The 19398-nt window shown below is 43.5% G+C and overlaps 1 protein-coding gene across 2 annotated transcripts in view; it reads right to left on the reverse strand.

The window, feature by feature from the left end:
- Positions 1-19398, reverse strand: part of PLXNA2 (plexin A2) — a 399133-nt gene that overhangs the window by 345342 nt on the left and 34393 nt on the right. For both annotated transcript variants that reach the window (XM_060277140.2, XM_035123148.3), the window contains exons 2-3: positions 8391-9667; positions 5248-5430 (exon numbers count right to left, since the gene is read on the reverse strand). In XM_060277140.2, the coding sequence (XP_060133123.1) occupies positions 5248-5430; positions 8391-9578 (1371 nt within the window). In that variant the 5' untranslated portion in view covers positions 9579-9667. The remainder of the gene's footprint in view (positions 1-5247; positions 5431-8390; positions 9668-19398) is intronic.

The following is a 19398-nucleotide window of genomic DNA, read 5'->3' on the forward strand; positions in this document are numbered from 1 at the left end:
TTTCATTTAGTAAGGTGATAAGAGATGCTCCCCCACTTTTTAAAACTTTTTTTTACATGATTGTCAACTGCCCTATAAAATTAGATTGATATAGAGGCTGTGTCCCCCCTCCCCCCCGAACAAAGTAATAATCCAAAGTAGAAACACTACAGGCTGGTAATTCGCTCCCCCCCCCCCCGAGCTCCTATCATGGTGATATGCATAAAGAGAGAAGAAGGAAATGCCTAAATCAGGCTTCCTCAAACTCGGCCCTCCAGATGTTTTGAGACTACAATTTCCATCATCCCTGACCACTGGTCCTGCTGGCTAGGGATCATGGGAGTTGTAGGCCAAAAACATCTGGAGGGCCAAGTTTAAGGAAGCCTGACATAAATGGTTGCATCTGGTGTGCTGGAGTGGAGATTAGCAACCACTAAGCAGCAACCAAGGTGGCCAGGGTCCACTTCACAGAGTAGAGGAATCTTGTCTTTTACAAGGTCAGAGTGTTTGTCTGGCTAGCCCAATACTGTCCACTCTGGCCAGCAACAGTTCTCCAAGGTCTTTCTACCTGATTGCTTAAAGAACACCACATACTCTGCTCCTGAACTATGAATCCTCCCCCTCAGTGGTACTTAGTGGCAGTGTTGTCTTACTACCCTCGCCTCACCAGCTGCCATTACTAAAAGCACACAGAGTTTTCAGCCCAACAACGGAACTGCTGCTGTCCCACTTAAGACTTGGACGTTCAATTTGGTGGTAACATGTGATGGATTGGTTGGAGAAGAGAGTAAGGCAGGTCAATCTTTAAGTGTACCAGTAAGGTTGGCAAGTTTGCAATGAACCAATGCAGCTGACCCAACTTCTCTGAGGTGAGTCCACTCACTCTGGGGTAGATTGCCCACTAAGTATGAATGTGACTAAGGATGCCCTTAGTGCACCAATTCCCACCCTACAGAATGTTGATAGTGCTGCTGTCTTATCTACTGCACAATATCAAAAACTGGAAGGTATGTAAAGCACGATGCACCAGTAAAGCTAAAACCATTATGGAGTAAGAATAGCCAGGTTCTAGGACACATCCACTAATCCTCTGTGATGACTCTTTGTCAACCCAATCCCTCTTGTTGGATGGCTGGCAATTTTAGTGGAATAGTAAAACGAAGCAACTTCAGATCAGGCACGCATGATGGAGAATTCTGTTACATAATAATAGTATTAAACAGCACTCCAAATAATATCGTCTTTTAAACGCCATGAAGGATTAGTTTCAGTATATGTTTGGGATAAATTAACCAGAGATTTAATATAAATTCCCAGCAAATGTTTGCAGACCTCTGGAACACAGGAGGCATAAACACAAAAACCCATCCCCTCACTTTTTCTACTCTGTGACTGCAGTAAAGCCAAACACCATATATAGAGCTACTCTGCATCGGAATCGTAGATGTTTAAAAGGCCTCCACTACATAAATGCCATCGGGGATTAAACCAACCCGGAAAGAGCATTCCTTTAGTAATCCTACATAATTAATGGGACACAATTCTACTTGGTATATTAAACAGCTAACATGCAAGCACAAGCTGCTTGCTTTAAGTGCCTTTAAAGCAAGGCCTTCCCCAGCCACAAATGCAGTACAACACACTCACCACCCACGGTCTACTCAACCAGGGTATCTTTGCAATGTGTTATCCTGGAATGCAGGGTTCAAAGCTACAGATGAATGGGCGGGGGTCGTTTATATAGTGGTTTATGCCAATAGCAGTACACAATGCTTCTAGTAGTCTATTGGAGTCTTTACTAAGTGCAGTACTGGAAGCAAAGGAAGCAATTATAGAGTGATAAACCATTTCCTGCCCTGGATTTCAAGCAGCCAGGTACTACACATGAATACTGAGAAGTGTCTTACCACCTTCAACGAGCTTATTCGTGGATAAATGTGCATAGGATTGTGGCCTAATTAACACTTAGTTATGAGTAAGCCTGAATACATAATTATATGGGAACAAGAAACTTCTTATTATTTATTAATATATTTTTATCTTTTCCTTCCTCCAAGTTGCTCAAGGTGGTGCAAATGGTTCTCCTATCCCTGTTTTATCCTCTCAATAAACAATTCTATGAAGTAAGTTAGGCTGAGAGATGGTGACCAGCCCAAGGTTTTCCAGTGGCCTCCCGGGTTCGGAGTAAATGTGCATAGGATTGCCCTGCCCTGAATGGCCAGTTTAGAATTTTATCATTTGTCAGTGTGAGATTGCTCCCATGTACCACTTGTCTGAAATGCTTTTTAAAATTCCACCCTTGGATGAGAACCTAGGTGTTGTTGTTTAGTCGTTTAGTCGTGTCCGACTCTTCGTGACCCCATGGACCATAGCACGCCAGGCACTCCTGTCTTGCACTGCCTCCCGTAGTTTGGTCAAACTCATGTTCGTAGCTTCGAGAACACTGTCCAACCATCTTGTCCTCTGTCGTCCCCTTCTCCTAGTGCCCTCAATCTTTCCCAACATCAGGGTCTTTTCCAGGGAGTCTTCTCTTCTCATGAGGTGGCCAAAGTATTGGAGCCTCAGCTTCACGATCTGTCCTTCCAGGGAGCACTCAGGGCTGATTTCCTTAAGAATGGATAGGTTTGATCTTCTAGCAGTCCATGGGACTCTCAAGAGTCTCCTCCAGCACCATAATTCAAAAGCATCAATTCTTCGGCGATCAGCCTTCTTTATGGTCCAGCTCTCACTTCCATACATCACTACTGGGAAAACCATAGCTTTAACTATACGGACCTTTGTCGGCAAGGTGATGTCTCTGATTTTTAAGATGCTCTCTAGGTTTGTCATTGCTTTTCTCCCAAGAAGTAGGCGTCTTTTAATTTCGTGACTGCTGTCACCATCTGCAGTGATCAAGGAGCCCAAGAAAGTAAAATCTCTCACTGCCTCCATTTCTTCCCCTTCTATTTGCCAGGAGGTGATGGGACCAGTGGCCATGATCTTGGTTTTTTTGATGTTGAGCTTCAGACCATATTTTGCGCTCTCCTCTTTCACCCTCATTAAAAGGTTCTTTAATTCCTCCTCACTTTCTGCCATCAAGGTTGTGTCATCTGCATACCTAGGTGACCACAGTTCAAATACCCACCCAGCTATAAAGCCATGCTGGGTGAGCTTGAGCAGTGGCCATACCTCAGCCTAACCTACTGGTTGCTGTGAGAATAAAATGGGGAAGAGAGAGAATCATGTGTGCCACCCTGAGCTCTTTGGCAGAATGGTGGGCTATTTTGTTTATATAATATAATAAAAATGTTGCCCCGCTGGTATCTTGTACTATGTTGCATTTTTATGCACAGGTACCAGGCTGCTTTCTGTCCATTCAAAATGAAAACTGGTACCTGCCCAAGACAGGTCAAAATCACCAGCTTTTTTATCATTCAATGGAAAGGAATGGATCAATGTATTTGGAGACTGCTGACAGTAATTTAGCAATGAGCTTTGACATGGATATATGGAATGGAAAGTCCAACTTAATCACTGACTCCTAAGTTCCACAAAACAAGGCTTTTCTTTAAGGGCAAAAGGAATTTGGACTATTTCTTTGCCTCAGGCAAGTAGCCTTTCCTCTGTGATGCAAACAGGAAGGAATGTTATCTAATGAAGTCAATCTATCACACAAAGGTCAGTAACAAGGGTGGAAGGTGAGAGGCAAGACTACATTCAGAAAAGCAAAGCTTACCTCAGGCTATGGGCTGCCCAAGAGGCTACCATTGCCAGTTAACCCGCTCCCTTCTCAACAGAGAGAGGAGATATTGTCCAGTCCAAAGCAGGACTTTTACTAGCAAGCAGTAGGAGTGCTATCAAGAGTGCCTGCTCACCAGGCTTTGGTAAACATACAGATAGTATTTCCAAAAGAGATTAAAGATCAGTTCTCAGTGCAAATCTGTGGCCATGAATAAATGGATGAGCCTCAAATACAGTGCAACACGTTAATTCTTGGTAGTGGCATAACTGTGAAACTACCCAACTGTGATTTTAATATTGAATACCTAAAAACACCACGTGTTAAAAGCCAGCTAACTGATGTCAATGCACAGGTTTGCACTATTTCCCTCCTTCTCCATTTACTACTGGAGCTTCTTACTGTATGGTAGCAAATATCTCCCTTTTCTTCCAAGACATCCATCCACACTCATTGAGGAAGTCAGCCAGCCAGCTAGCCACACTGCACAGCCCACTTTGGTATTATACCATTTCTCCCACTGCTGTCTGAAGCACCACACATGCTTAGGCTGTGGGAGATGAGAAGCATGGCACTGTGTTCCTGACAACTTCTGAAGGTAGAACAAGCTTGATATGACATGACACTTATCAGTGCTGCAATGGGTCAATAAGCACTCTTCAATGAATACAGTCAGCAAGGAGACAAGTGGAGAAGGTACAGGGAGGAGGAGCTGCCACAATGAACTGAGCAAACATGACACATGAATCCTGTCCCACTAAGGTCTTTGATCACAATAACCTTCGGGGTGACTTGAGAAGAGCAGAATCCAATCCCATGAACATTTGTATTCCAGAAGTCTACGTTGACAGTGAAAAAAAGCCAGCAAGAGAACATAAATGATGGGCACCATCTAGTACTGTTAAAATCCATGTTCACTGCTCTGCCAAACCATCACTAAACAGACACTCTGTAAAGGATGCCCTTTCACTCTCTCCAACTGAAGACATTTTTGGACAGTTTCTTGCTTCCTAAGCAACCAGTAAAGAATCACATTTCTATGTGAAAGAACACATTTCTTAAAGTAACAAGTACAAACAATTTTGGATGCCTTGCGTATTGTCTAAGGCAATCCTTGTGAACATCCAGATGTACCTCTTACATGGAACTGCGGGAGAAAGTGGTTATTAAGCAGACCATGCAGTCTCAGGTATATTGAATTGCATCTCCCCAGGAGAATGATAAAATCTATTTTTCCCCCTTTGTAAAGCAATGAGAACTCCACAAGAATCTGTGCATGTGTGAGAGTCTTTACATTTCTAGTGACTTTTATATCTCTGTAGTGCTTTTAATGGCTGGGCTTTGACTTTAGAGCATACCTGACAGCAAATACAAATTACACTTACCCGTCTGATGGTTTCAAGTGTACCCTTTTTATTTTCAAATTACATTTATACTTATCAGTAAACTGGCCTCTACAACTATTGGAAGCCAGCTATACTCTCCAGCAAAAGACAGAGAAAAGAAGAGATATGGTCTTGAGCTCCCCAGAGCCAAAAGAACAAACTTACCTTCTTCAGCTTGCCACTCTTGGTGCCCACGAACACCACACTGTAGCCATTGTAGACATATGAAGTGACAGAAGTCATCCGATCACGGCTGGATGTGTAAAGAGTCACCCCTTCTACTGGTATGGAACCTCCCAGTGGCTGGTTAATGTCCAATCCACAGAAGTTGTCATCTATTGGGACTGGCTGAAAGGGAGAAGGCATTTTGGTAAGTGTGGATGACAGGCAAGTAAGTGGAGACAAAGCAACCTTCATAAGGCTCAGCCTCCCTAAGCAACATGTGACAACCCTTAGTGTATAACAAATCTTTGTTCAGCTGGGCCCAAGGCAGCATTCCAATATCTGAGACCATATCCTTTTTAGATCTCCTATAAGACTTGCATGGAAGATTCAGTTCATTGTGGCATCCTCAGAACATGTTTTACAAAACCATTTGCAGAAGTGCACTCATGTATGTGCATAGGCACACAACAGCATATATCATTTCCATTGGTGTCTCAATTACATTTTGCAGACTTTGGACCTAAGGAACAAAGATTCCTTATACTGAGTCAGACCATTGGCCTCTTTAGATCAGCATTGTCTACAGTGGCTGGCATAGCTCTTCAGAATTTCAGAGAGGGAATATCCCCAGCCCTAAACCAATGCAGATGCTCTACCTCTGAGCTATAGCTTTTCCCCAAGGAAATGATTGATCACACACATTCCTCTGTGTTTCGTAATTTCCCTACCTTCGTTGAGAAGAGGAGGTCTTGCACACACCTTGAAACATCATAACTACAGGGGGTGAGGAATGAACCTGTGGTTCTCAAGATGTTGAAAGACAACTCCCATGTTTCCTGAACATTGGCTGACAGGAGCTGATGGGAGATTTAATCTAACAATACCTGGAAGTTCCCCACAGGTTCCCCACCCTAGCTCTAAACTGACCTTCATATCTTTGTTGTCTTCTCACTAGCTGCTAGTGTATATAGACCTAAGCAAAATGCTACTTGAAGTCCTTAGGATGCATTGCTTCCTGTAATGCACCCCATCCTCATTTCCTTATTCCATCACCTGTTAGCATTTTTGCTTCCACAGTTCAACAGACCCAGGAAGCCAGCCAAGCAGAGAGCTAACTCCTAAGCCCTTTTATCAGCCCTGAATTGAGTTTAGTACCATCTTTAGTACACTGGACTTTCCTCATTCAGACACAGAGCTCTTCATTCTACTCTTCCTCTGCAAATGACATGGCAGAGAGGTGATGGCTGAAATCGGCTATATCATTTCCCCCACTTGTCAAAAGAAAAGAAGAAAAAGATTCAGCTGTTAGTAGTACTGTATATCAAAAACAGCCAGAGAAAGTACAGGTCTCTTTACTCTGAAGGGAGAAAGGAAACGGATTTTCTCTATGTGTTTGGTCCCTTCTTTCATGCAAACAGTCATCTCCACACAATCCAGCTTTAATGGCAAGAATTAACAGTTTGCTTTTAAGAGAGCTTTCCCACAAGTACTTGCAATCAGCTCCAGGAGCACTTTTGGGAACCCTTACATTTTTGGGATCGGGGCCAGGGCTTCCCATGCCAAAAACCCACAGAGGCTCCTTCTCCTCCTCCTGCCATGGAGGGGAAGGAGAGTCAAAACAGCCTCCCACCAGTGGTGGTGCCAGGAGGAGCCACCAGCTAGTGAACAGTGTGGCTGCTGCATTTGGCTTCTCCCCGGCGCCTCCCAACATCCTGACATCACGTGTGCAATGTCGGGATGTCGTTTGTGCAACGTTGCCCCCCCCATCGGCCTCAAAAGCTGGCTGTCTATCATTTCCCTCCCCCCCCTATAAATCAGGAGCATGGCCCATTCCAAGGGCCACATTGCCTTCTGGGAGGCACATGTCAGGAAATAGGCAAATGTGGATAGAACAACCAGTGTAAATCTTACCTCTATAGTCACAAACCTCTTACTATTCTCTATCCAGGCAAGCAAGAAGCATTATGAGAATTCAAGGACACTTTCCAGCCAGGGAAAAATGCTAAAGGTTGGCTCAAAGCAGGGGTGGTGAGGGCAATGGCCTGGGGAGGGTCCTAAGGGCCAGACAGAGCAGCTTGGAGGGCTGCAGCTGGCCCTCCAGGTTTGAGGTTCCTCACCTATGCAATAAATGTTAAGATACCACCCCCCTCTATAAAAACTTTGAGCATTTTAGAAAATGAAAATGAAGATCCTGAATAACAAGTGAATGCTACATAGCAACTTCTGTATGGTGAGTGCAACCAAACAGGGTGACTATCTAGCTGCAGTGAAATTAAGGAACCTTGTCTTTAAAATGTTTTCATTACCCTGGCACAACTAGCTGCATGAATGTACACCTTAAATGGGATGTCTCTTAACACCCCAATTTCTTTTATTTGCACAAAAAGCTACAGAATAAATTGATTTTTCTCTGTCTTGGATCTTCTGCACTTATCCAAGTGGGCCAGCTACATTAATCAATATCCAAGAAGACCAAAATGTACAACTGAAATTGGTCATTAATCTTTCAGGCTTGTTTGCATGAAACCTTCCTGCTTAGGGAAGAAGGGTGCTTCTTTGCTGCACTTTCAGGTTTGGCTTCAGACCAGATTTCAAGAAGAAATGGAATCTACCCAATCTTAGTCTTGCCCTCCATTACTATAACAGAAGAACAGCTCTTGGCCATAAAAGAATTTGCCTTTCCATTGTAATTAATGAATGGATTCTATTTCTCAGTTTGATACTTGGGGAGCAATGGCAGAAATAACTCGATAATACCTCTGCTTTATGCAAGAATGCTGATAAATGGCAAATGTTTTTTTAAAAAGATTTTCCATAACTAGTTATCCCTCCCAATGACCTGCTGAAGCTGATACATCATTATTGGTGTTATTATTTTCCACACGAGTATGAGAAAAGAGAACTTGCTCAGGGTCGTAGAGGAAGCCTATTATTTGAACCTACTTGAACCAAAATAATCATTATATTATTAATCAGAAGGCAACAATTCTTCAAGAGATATTCTCCAGGTTCCTATGAAGTATATCAGAAATCAGTTTTTACACCCTGGAATTTATGTTGCTACTCAAGTGATACTACCACTATGATATTTTCTATATCTTCTTCTGAAGGAAATCTAGGTGAAATACTGTGAACATTCTTACCGCCTTGGTACACTGAACGTCTTTCCCAAGCAGCCAGTTGAGTTCCAAGTTGCCTTCCCCTTGGTAGCAAGACTGTAAGCGCTCCTTAATTTGGGCATTGATAGCACGGATGGGAAAGATGCAAAGAGCTGAGTCATCAGGGGGCTGGTGATATTGTTTTTGTCCCTTGGAGAAAATGGCAAAAAGGACATCATCCTGGGCAGTGATATTGAGGGACCTGGCCAGCACCTCCCCGGGCTTGGAAAGGTAGGCTGCCTGTAGGAGACGATATTCCACATCACCTTTGACACAACCAAATGGCAGAGAAACATAGGAGTGGAACTTGGGGTCATCCTTGCAGAGACGCACAATTCGAGATGTGTAGAAGAGATCGCTAGCTGAATTGATGGAGACACCCTCAGGAGTCTCTGGCTGGACAGTCAGAAAATAGACGAAGTTGCCGCTGGAAAATCCATAGATATAAAAGATGTCAAAGTGTGAGACCAATGCCAGTGTGTCTGAAGGGATTTTTATGAGTGATGAAACAAAGTCACTGTGAAGCTCATAATCCAACATAGCTGATGACTCTGGGTCACGTGGCAGCTTCCGGCTGGAGAGAGTGGGGAAGTAATCCTGCTTGCCATCTACTGCTGTACCAATGAAAAGCTTCCCATCCTCACCCTCAGAGCGAACTATAACTCCATACATAGTGCCAGTTTTGTTAACACTGGAAAGATAGTGCTCCTTCTTGTGAGATGGTTCCACCAGGATGAAGAGATCATCCAATCGCAGCAGCTTGCAGACTCCTTGGTAGAGGCTCCCACAGGCCAATAGCCTATTTTCTGTGTAATCAATTATCAGCAGCTTGTTCACATTGTTAGTCAGTGTTAGGATCTCAGTGCAGGGCTGCACTATGAGTGGTGGGTAGCAGGACTTGTTGTCCTCCTCTGGTCCTGTCTTGTGAGCAACCAAGATGGTCAAGTTTCCAGACAGCTTGTAAACCCGATTGATGGCTCCCACATAGACTGCTCCAGTGGCCTGATGGACAGTCAAATGGTTGAAAGTCCAATCACGGTTCTCAGAGTGGAAGGTGTTATAGATGGGAGTGCTAGTGGCGTTCCATGAAAATAAAACCAGGCAAAGAAACACCAAGGCCACCGATGAGTCTTCGGAGTCCCATATCCGAGGCCAGATCTTTCTCTGTTCCATCCTGCGGTGGAGAGTGAGGAGGAAAGAGAGTGTGAACCTCAAAACTCCCTGTGTGTGTCTCTTGCCACAGCAGTGTTTCTCACATGATTCTACGGAAAAAAGAAAAGGGAAAAAACAGAGGGGGAGATTAGCCCTAAAATATCACGTAGATAGAATTTAAACACTCCTCTGCCCACTCACCAAAACTCCTTGAGATCAAAAGAGGACATCTCTAAACTCATGAACAGCGTTCCCATTTGGGTAAACACTGCAGGCTTTAGCACTCTGTTCCGCCTCTGTGCATTAATTGTTACGCAGTTTAACTGCTCATAATATGCTCTGAGTCATGAGTTCATTCAGCTGCAGGAGGGAATAATCAATCTCAGCCCAAAGACAAGTATTTTGCAGACAGTTCACCTACCCAGGCATCAGATCTAAGAACCTTGGCTGGGAGGGGGGCTTATGACAAGGTGTTGAATTGACAGGTGAATAAGAAGGGTTTCCTCTCTGTGAAATCCATGAGGGTTACAATGTAATTAAAGAGAAAGAAATATCAGGCAGAGATGGCTTACATGTCTGCAGCACCTCCTGTTTGTTTCTACATTCCTCACATGCACAGGCCTTTTGGTGCCTTAGGCTGTGTCTGCACCTTCTGTAATTGGCAAGCCCACAAAGGGCTGGCTCCATGCCTGCTTGCATAATCTGCATCAAGTGGCCTCAACCACTCACCAATATGCAACCATGCTGGGGATTTTGACCCCTGGATGAAGACAAAGAGTCCCAGGAGACCTGAATTCAACTTATTGCAGTGTGAGCTTTCATTTATAACCTTAGCAACTGCCTGATGGTTCACCACTGGGGTCTGCTCTGAGGTGGAAAGTGATGTTCGTGGGGAATATCTGCTTTGTAAGGTACAATGTGTTGCCATGTCTCTCCTCTTGCATGGAGGGGCAGCAGGGAAAAGTGCAGACAGAGCCTTGGGCTATTAGAAAGCGATACCAGAGCATTTTCATGTCTGTTCATTGGGCAAGGCAAGAAGTGAGGAGAGAACGGTGTTGATCAAGGAGACTGGTGCAAAATTATTAGTTGGTATATATATTGTTTTCTGCAGAAGAAGAAGAAGTGCAAAGTTTGCACATCTATTGAAAATGTCTAGTTAGTAAGAGCATGGATTGAACAAGCCATGCATCTGAGCACCATATTTCTTTAGATACTATGGCAAGTTGAGCTGAAGCAAAGTTACTTAGAAGAAATCAATGTAACCTTTACTCTCCCCATGGCTGCCGCTACATATTTTCTTTGGCCTTCTCCCACACAGGCACAATCATACAGACATTATGTAATGAAGCTGCTTCTTCCAAGACACAGCATTGGTTGACACAGCTTGGTACCATCTACTCTTCCTGGAACTAGCTTTTCAGGTTATCTGATGGGCATCTTTCCTTGCCATCCTGCCTGGGCTCTTTCAATTGAAGATGCTTGGGACTGAATATTGGACCTTTCACATTCTACTCCTTTCCCATACATGGGCCACATGGAAAGAAGCACTGAAGTTGCCTCTCAACAAAACCAAACCCTTTCCCCTCTTACCATGCTCATTCTTTTCTTGCCTCTCTCACTTTACTGCCCCACCTTTGATAATACCTGTGCTTAAACTGAAAGCAGTTGCAGACTGTGTCCAATTGCTATCTGACATTCCCTGACCATCCCATTCACTCCCTAGGCCAGGTGAAATGTCCATCTAGAACAAGGATGAAGTATTTTGTCACTGTGCATCACTGGGGCATCCCTTTCAGGGCCTCATCCAATTATTCCATATGATATATGCTGTATTTGTGATGTTTTATCAAAAATACAGCATATATCAGGAGAAGAGAATGACAGAGGATGAGATAGTTGGACAGTGTTCTCGAAGCTACCAACATGAATCTGACCAAACTGCGGGAGGCAGTGGAAGACGAGTGCCTGGCGTGCTCTGGTCCATGGGGTCACGAAGAGTCAGACACGACTAAACAACAACAACATTATGTTCTATCACATTATTATTTATTGTTTGTAAGCCGCTTTGGGGTTCATTTGAATGAAAAGTGGCATAGAAATATAATCAATCAAATCCAGTCCAATAGTTGAGCTGACACCACTGGTGTGTGTGCTTTAAGCTCCTTAATATACTCCCCTGTTCTTACTTGCTTTTTCTGTCTTTAATGCTTCAGAAACTTAAGACTGAATAACACTGAACCAGGCAAGTCAGGGAGCTTAAATCAAATGTAAAGGCGGGAGTTGGGGATGAACTTCTGAGAGATACTAAAGGAGCCTCTGTAAAAAGAAAGGTTTTCCTGCCGCTAGTCAGATATGAGTGAAGTGCTTTGTTTGAAAGCTATTTGCTCCTCTTGTAAACAGTATGCTAGGGTTTCTGTCAGTGACAACCTGCATAGCATTGAACACTGTGCTGAAGCCTTGTGGAATCTCCCAATTCTGCCACCTCCACTCTTTTCAGCTAGCTGACACTCACCCTGACTAGGAGCAGCTCAACCCCTGCTCTTTGTTATCACAGCAGGGCAGCCTTTGATTGGTTCTGGCAGGCAGCAGCTGTACGCTCTTTTCAATACCGGCTTCTGTCCCTTTTTTTATCTGTACACTGCCCATCAGCTGTGCATAGTACCTGTCTGAAAGAACATTCATTGCAAGGGGGTCGAGTTCAGCAGCTGCAATTCTCCTTTCCAACAAAAGCACTCAATGGACTCAGACAAGGCAAAGTGCTGTTTACACAAAGTCTGCAATTGCTGTGACTCTCATTCAAGTAGTTTTGGACATCCACTTACCACACTGAAGCCCTTGGATTTTGGTGTACACAGTACTCAAAACATCTATTTCAGGTAACCTAAAGGAGGAGCATGGTGACACAGGTGGTGCTGTGGTCTAAACCACAGAGCCTAGGGCTTGCTGATCAGAAGGTCAGCGGTTCGAATCCCTGCGACGGGGTGAGCTCCCATGCTCCTGCCAAGCTAGCAGTTTGAAAGCATGTCAAAGTGCAAGTAGATAAATAGGTACCACTCCAGTGGGAAGGTAAACAGGATTTCCGTACGCTGCTCTGGTTTGCCAGAAGTGGCTTAGTCATGCTGGCCACATGACCATGCTGGCCACAGCTGTCTGTGGACAAATGCCGGCTCCCTCGGCCAGTAAAGCGAGATGAGCGCTGCAAACCCAGAGTCGTCCATGACTGGATTTAACGGTCAGGGGTCCCGTTACCTTTTAAAGGAGGAGCCATGCTATACGTTGTGATTGGAAGCATCGGTATTATGCCACTGTTTGTGCAGGAGATATGTGATGGATGGAAGTAATATGTTCATCTTTTAGCACACATATTGATGCATATTGGAAAGGGGGGCTAATCAGACTTTTGGAGCATGGACATTTAAAGATGCATATACACCAAGGATGAGGAACCTTTTTTCTATTGTGGATCCACAGGAAAATTCAACCTAGGACTGGAGATGATAGTTGGTGAGCCCTCCCTTCTCTCTTTTTTCTTTTGGCCATCTCCTGCTCTGAGTCAATATTCTTCATTAATAGGGATGTGTGTTGGATTTGGACAAATCCCCAAACAAAGGGTTCATTCACATTTCTCTTTGTCCAGTGCCTAGAAAGCACGGGTCTGAGTGGTTTTCTGGTTTTCCTGCACTTTCTAGGCATGGGTCTGAACGGTTTCGCATTTGCCCTGCAGCTTTTTCCTGGAAAACATGCTCTTTACTGCTGAATTGGAACAAATGGCAATCTGTGGAAAGCCAATCATCATTTGTTCCGATTCAGTGGTAAAGAGTGGAGTTTCCTGCAAGAAAGTGGCAGAGCAGCAAATGGAGGTGTGGGTGAGCCCAAAGCAGGGGATTTTTTTTGGGGGGGGGGACAGTTTCAGCACTTGTCTGAGCTGAAGAACAATCTCTTCAAAATGCCCAAACTGAAGGGAGGAGCTCCATACTAATCTGGGGGCATTTCTCTGCAAGCTTGCCATACAAAGAAAACATCAGAATAGGGAGCGTAAGAGGTCTTTTGTGACCACAAGTCTTGCTCCTAATCAGAGAGACTGATTTCATCAGAGCTGCCCAATCACAGTGCTTTGGAAGAAAAGATGTTGAAGTAAATTATTCCATTGTTCTTGTATGCTTTGTGCATTTTGTGAGCTCTGCTAGTGGTGCTTGCTTTGAAAATGCTGCCTATGCAAGTCCTTTTGCCTCTGCTGCATGCCCACACATCTACTCCCATCAAATCAGTTTTAGGATGGTTTCAAGCCTGGTAACAAGCTTTTTTGCCAGTGTTTGCCAAGTAATGCTTAAATCCAGATACTGCAAGTCATTGGCTGGTGGTGGGAACACACTATGCCTGCAACCTTCATTGTAGAGCTTTCGTCATATGCTGAAAGCATCATCTTTACCCTCTTTTCCTTTGGGAGGAAAAGCAGGACATAAAATTAATTAATAAATAAGTAATATCAGAGTTTTATATTGTTGCAACCTGTCCCAGAAACATATGGTGATGTGTGGATAAGAAAATAATAATGGTAGTAATAGTAATACACTTTTCAATCAGCAATGATGTGCCTAGATGGTTGTATGAATTACATATGGCAACAGAACTAACACTGTGTGGACTGAAATAAGCAAGCTGTATGGCTGGAGTAGGACCTTTAAGAGATCCTTTCTGCTGCCCACCTGCCTCTCCTTCCCTTTCATTCAAACACAGGCAACTGTCAAGTAGAATTAGGAGTCATAAGGTTGGGATTTCCTTAGGAAATGGGAGGCTTGCCTTAGAAAAGCACTGGTTATGTGATGCAGGCTTACATCAGAGAGCCTTTTATCCACCCTTCCGGGATATGAAGTTATTACAAGCCAGCTGTCTCTGTGTGTTTTCCTTCTCTGAAATAACCACCCCCTTCCTCAAGCTACACCATGAGTATGAAAAAAGAGAGAGACAAAATGCTTTATGCTTCATAATCCTCCTTTCACCTAAGAACTCCCTACTTACCTGAAACATTGTGGAATACAGCTGCACAATGCTATTTAAAGGATGATTTCTGCTAAGTGAGAACCAGAACTTCTTTTAACTTAATGCTGTGAAAATGCTTTAACCAAACTGCTCCCAAAAGCTTGTTATCCAAGTGCCAGTTCCAATACAATCTCATATACCTGAGGGCTCCTTTTTTAATGGGATAAAGTAAGTTCCGGATACACTGAATTGTATGGACAGAGAGCATAACAAATGAGAAGCTTTTGTTCTATAATTATTGCCACCATAAACCCAGGAGTCCTCAATACATGTAATATTTCATCGAAACAAAGCAGTGGGGTATAAATAGTAAAATTATCATTCTGGAATGGGACGTCCCTATATTCATCAAAGAAATGTTGGAGGGTATGCAGTAGAGAGGGGGAATGAACAGAATATAGAGGGCACACCTGGGTGGATTGGAACCCTGAACAGGAACACCCCATTCTGTCATATTTTGCTGCATGTCAAACTGTTGGATTCCATAAAAAATCCTCCTTAGCCCAGAGTGAGGCAGTGATTTTGGGGTGTAATGAAAGAGAAGCATATGGTTAGCTTTTTAATTTATTATTGTATTTTTACTGCCAGGGAGGGGGAGAAGTAAGTGATTGTGCTTTTTTGTTTCAGAAGCCAAAAATAACATTTAAACTTTGAAGGAGGAGCACAGTTTTTGCTGCTGTAACTCAGGCAGCCCTGGTTCTTCTCTTCTGAAGGTGGGAGAGCCAGTCAATAGGCATGTGGTGGTACAAAGGGCGAGGAAGGTTGGTGCCAATTCAAAAATACAACAAGCCATTCTCCTTTTGCAGAAAATCTCTATTTACTAAAATGAAATATTATTCTTAGAATCATAGAATCATAGACATAGAACTGTAGGTACGGTATCTAGTCTAACCCCCTGAAATGCAGGAATCACAGATAAATCTCACCAAAGAGCTCTGCTCATCCAGCTTTCTAGATATTGGGTCCTCCCTAACAAGAGGGCACGTGTTGCGGTGTGACCTGGCAACCAGACCCTGTGTTGTGGGTGGGAACGTTTGGATGGCCACAACACCCTATTGGAGGTTCCTCGATGCTGGGTGCAATTAGACCAATGGGATGCCAGCAAAATTGTATCAAGGGACCTCTATATAAGCCCATGCACGTGTCCCTGAGCTTCCTTTTGGGCCAGTGCATCGGAACACTCGCCCACCTCTCCCTATATTTAGGGTTTGCACGCATAACCTTGCTATGCCATCATGTGTCATCTGTCGTTGGGACAGGGGCACGGCAGGAATTTTCCCCACTTGGCTGATGCCATTTGGGTTTCACCTGCCGCATAGCAAATCATCACAACTTGTTGCTGGATAGGCTCTGGTTCAGGTGATAGGGGTGGCAGAGCAGTCTGGCCATCCCTATGTGATGGGTGGACAGTGTTGGTTGGACAGTGTTCTCGAAGCTACGAACATGAGTTTGACCAAACTGCGGGAGGCAGTGCAAGACAGGAGTGCCTGGCGTGCTATGGTCCATGGGGTCACAAAGAGTCGGACACGACTAAACGACTAAACAACAACAACAACATGTGATGGGTATTCCGTTAATGGAATCCTGGGACTCTTGGTTGGTCAACCCTGAGAGGGGTTGTGCCTGGAGCCAGAGTCCAGGGGGGCATCTGGCTGGTGGGCTGACTTGACCCTGCCTTCTACTATGCTGGGTGTTCACCCAAGGCTGACCTATGGTGTGCCCTGGGTCAGCGCTGCCTGCAAGGGTGCAGGGAACTAGTCGAACCAGAGCCTATGCAACCACTCACTTGATTATAATCAATAAAGTTGTGGCCTAAATTCTGCCAAAAACCAAACCAAAATATGAGTCTTGTCAGAATTTATTTGGGGATGGTTAAAGGGTCTACACACGCAACCAACAGGGGACAAACAGATATCTCTGGAACCACAAAATCAAGACATGAAAATGATGACCATCCCTATCATTTGTGTCCATTATCTGGTACTTAGAGGTATACTGGGATTGTATATGTTCCATTTAGCTGTCATCCTCAATAGTCCTTCCATAGGAACATAAGAAGAGCCTTGCTGGATCAGGCCAAAGGCCTATCTAGTCCAGCATCCAGTTTCCTACAGTGGCCAACCAAATGCCCCTGGGAAGCCCATAAGCAGGACATGAGGACAATAGCTCTCTCGAGCAACTGATATTAAGAAGTCTCTGATATTGGAGAACATAACAATTATTACTAATAGCTATTGATAGACTTATCCCTTCATTACTTCCAGTACATCTTGTGGAAGCAAATGCTGTAGTTTACCTGTGTGCTGTGTGAATTACCGGTACTTGTTATCAGCTTCACTGAATGATCATGGGTTCTAGTATTATGAGAGAGCCAATCTGCCATGAGTTGTCTAATTTCTTTCTTTTTTCAAAAAAAGGATTTAAGTTAGTCACCATCACATCACTGTAGCTGTGAATCCCATAAATTAATTAGGCATACTGATATGACATTAAAACATGAAAAGACTCTGAAAAGACCCCACCTATGTTTTAAGTCCTCACATATTCAGGCAAAGGGCTCCCAAATTCTAATCTCATATAGAAGAAAGGGGGAGTGTATATTCATTGTCTCTACACTGATAACCCTCTTTTACATTCAGTTACCTTGTTTTCTAGATTAAAAGCCATAAACGCTTTCTAAGAAATACACTGTATATTTTCTAGCTGTAAGTTATGGTTTTTAATAATGTGGGATTTGACCCTTTTGACGCTTCAGTTTAGATACCATATTAAGCACAACAGAATGCCTGATACAGATGGGCCCTGTTGGAAGAGCACTAGTTACTTTATTTAGCCTCCTTAGGGAGATGGAGTGAGTCAACCCAACCGGAATCTGATTGCTCCCTGCAGAACCAACTAAGCCTCATTCAAACCTGTAGCTTTAAGCTGCCCCTCAGGCTAAAAACACAGTAGAGATGAACTGAAGGTACAACAGAGGAAGCCACAATACAGGTTTTAGTGCTTCGAGATAAAAATTGCCTTCTGTAATAACCTGATTTTCATGACTTAGCAGTTCTGATGCAAAGTAGGTTAAGAAGCAGTGTAAGGGAAAGACAGTCAACTTTGGGGAAGCAGTGAGTAAATTAGGTCATTTAAGGAAGTGGTAGTGAAGATGTGTGTTTCCTATTAGTCTGAGAACAAATAAAGTTGGAAGGATGGTATCACGGATTTGTCCAACTCTTCGAACGGCTGTCACAGAGGCCTAGTCCACACTGAGGTAAATAAACCTATGTTTGGGTTGTACTATTTCAGGTTGTAGGTGTGAGCCTATATGACTTAAGGCACAAACAAAAATAACATTTCAGGAAGAAAGCTAGGCAAGAATATCTTGCCATCTCAGTGAGAACTAGCCATTGGGTTTCTGGATGCATGGACAAAACCAGGGACAAGGAGGTTCTTGGAAAAGTTTTTGTGTGACCCCTACTGCAGGCTTACCTGGCAGCAGTGTCAGGTGGCTGGGAGGCCACTATTTTAAATTTTCCACAATGCCCTGCAATGATACTATATCATGCATTTTGGGGTTGTTGGCAGCCATCTGTCTTGAGAGACAATGGAGTATGCCTCCAGGGGTGAAGTCAAACTGCTGCATTAGCAGCACCAAAATGACTTCCCCGGAGTGCAACCATGGGCAGTGTGTATGGAGGACCTGGGCTGCCCACCCTGACAACAAGACCCCCCTCTTGACCTCACCGATGTGGTCCAAAGATAAGCAGAAAGCACTTTGGGACATTGTGGGAAATTTAAAATGGTGGCTTCCCAAACCAAGCTTCCCAGTTCAGGAAGTATAGGGTAGACATCAGCATGGGCCTTGGCAGCTGACACCAGACCAGGGCAAACCCTGTACTAAAGTGTTAGATGTTTGCATGGAAATGGAATATTAATACCCCCCCCCCATTCCACTTGGTCTCTCCTGTCCTTTCTAACAAGACTTGAAGAGTAGAGAACTGGTGTAATGTTGTAGTGCTGGGAATGAAGAAATCGTTGATTCGAAAAAAACCACCCACAAATTAAATCAGGCAACCCACCATTCACCCAGTCTCATTTTCTTTCTGCAATATGCGAATAATAAGTGACCCACCTTTTGGTAAATGTGCCTAAAATTGCCTTTTGAAATGCTTTAAATGCTTTAAAGTTCTAGATGGATAGCTGAGTATTATTACCATATACTGCTTCCGTAGAGATTTAGTAGATTTCAGAAACTTCTTCTGGATTGCTTGGCTATATAATTTAATCAAGCCTTTTCCTTTTCAGTTCACTCACTTTTAAATCAGATATACCACTTTCTGAACCTACAAGGCTGAAATCCACAAATGAGTATGGTCAACTCAACTGCTGCTGAAAATATAAATACCACAATTTGCAGAATTCCTAAAGACATCACATTCTTCTAGCATGCTATCTGAAAGCACTACCTTAAGGAACCTGCATCTGAGCTCTAGGTTTCACAATAATATACATATTATCTTTTCTTTGCATTTTGTTGAGTTGTTTTTTTTAAAGCAGATGTTCTTGTCAGCTTTCACAAACATATATAAACTGTGTAGTCCAGCAAAGATTCTCTCCTGCACCAGAATTAATTCTGCTTCTGTTATTAAATACTGTGTGTCATAAAATGATGCCAGATGTAAAGGGCTCATGAAGTTAATGTTTAGTGATGTTGAGATTAATCTGCAGAGCTTCATTCAACACCTTTATAGATATCTCTGACAATGAAAGAGCCTACAGATTTTCTTCCATTGCCGAAACATTACTGTAACCACTA

Source organism: Zootoca vivipara, chromosome 7 (assembly GCF_965207765.1).
Source record: "Zootoca vivipara chromosome 7, rZooViv2.hap1.1, whole genome shotgun sequence".
NCBI classification, from domain to species: domain Eukaryota; kingdom Metazoa; phylum Chordata; class Lepidosauria; order Squamata; family Lacertidae; genus Zootoca; species Zootoca vivipara.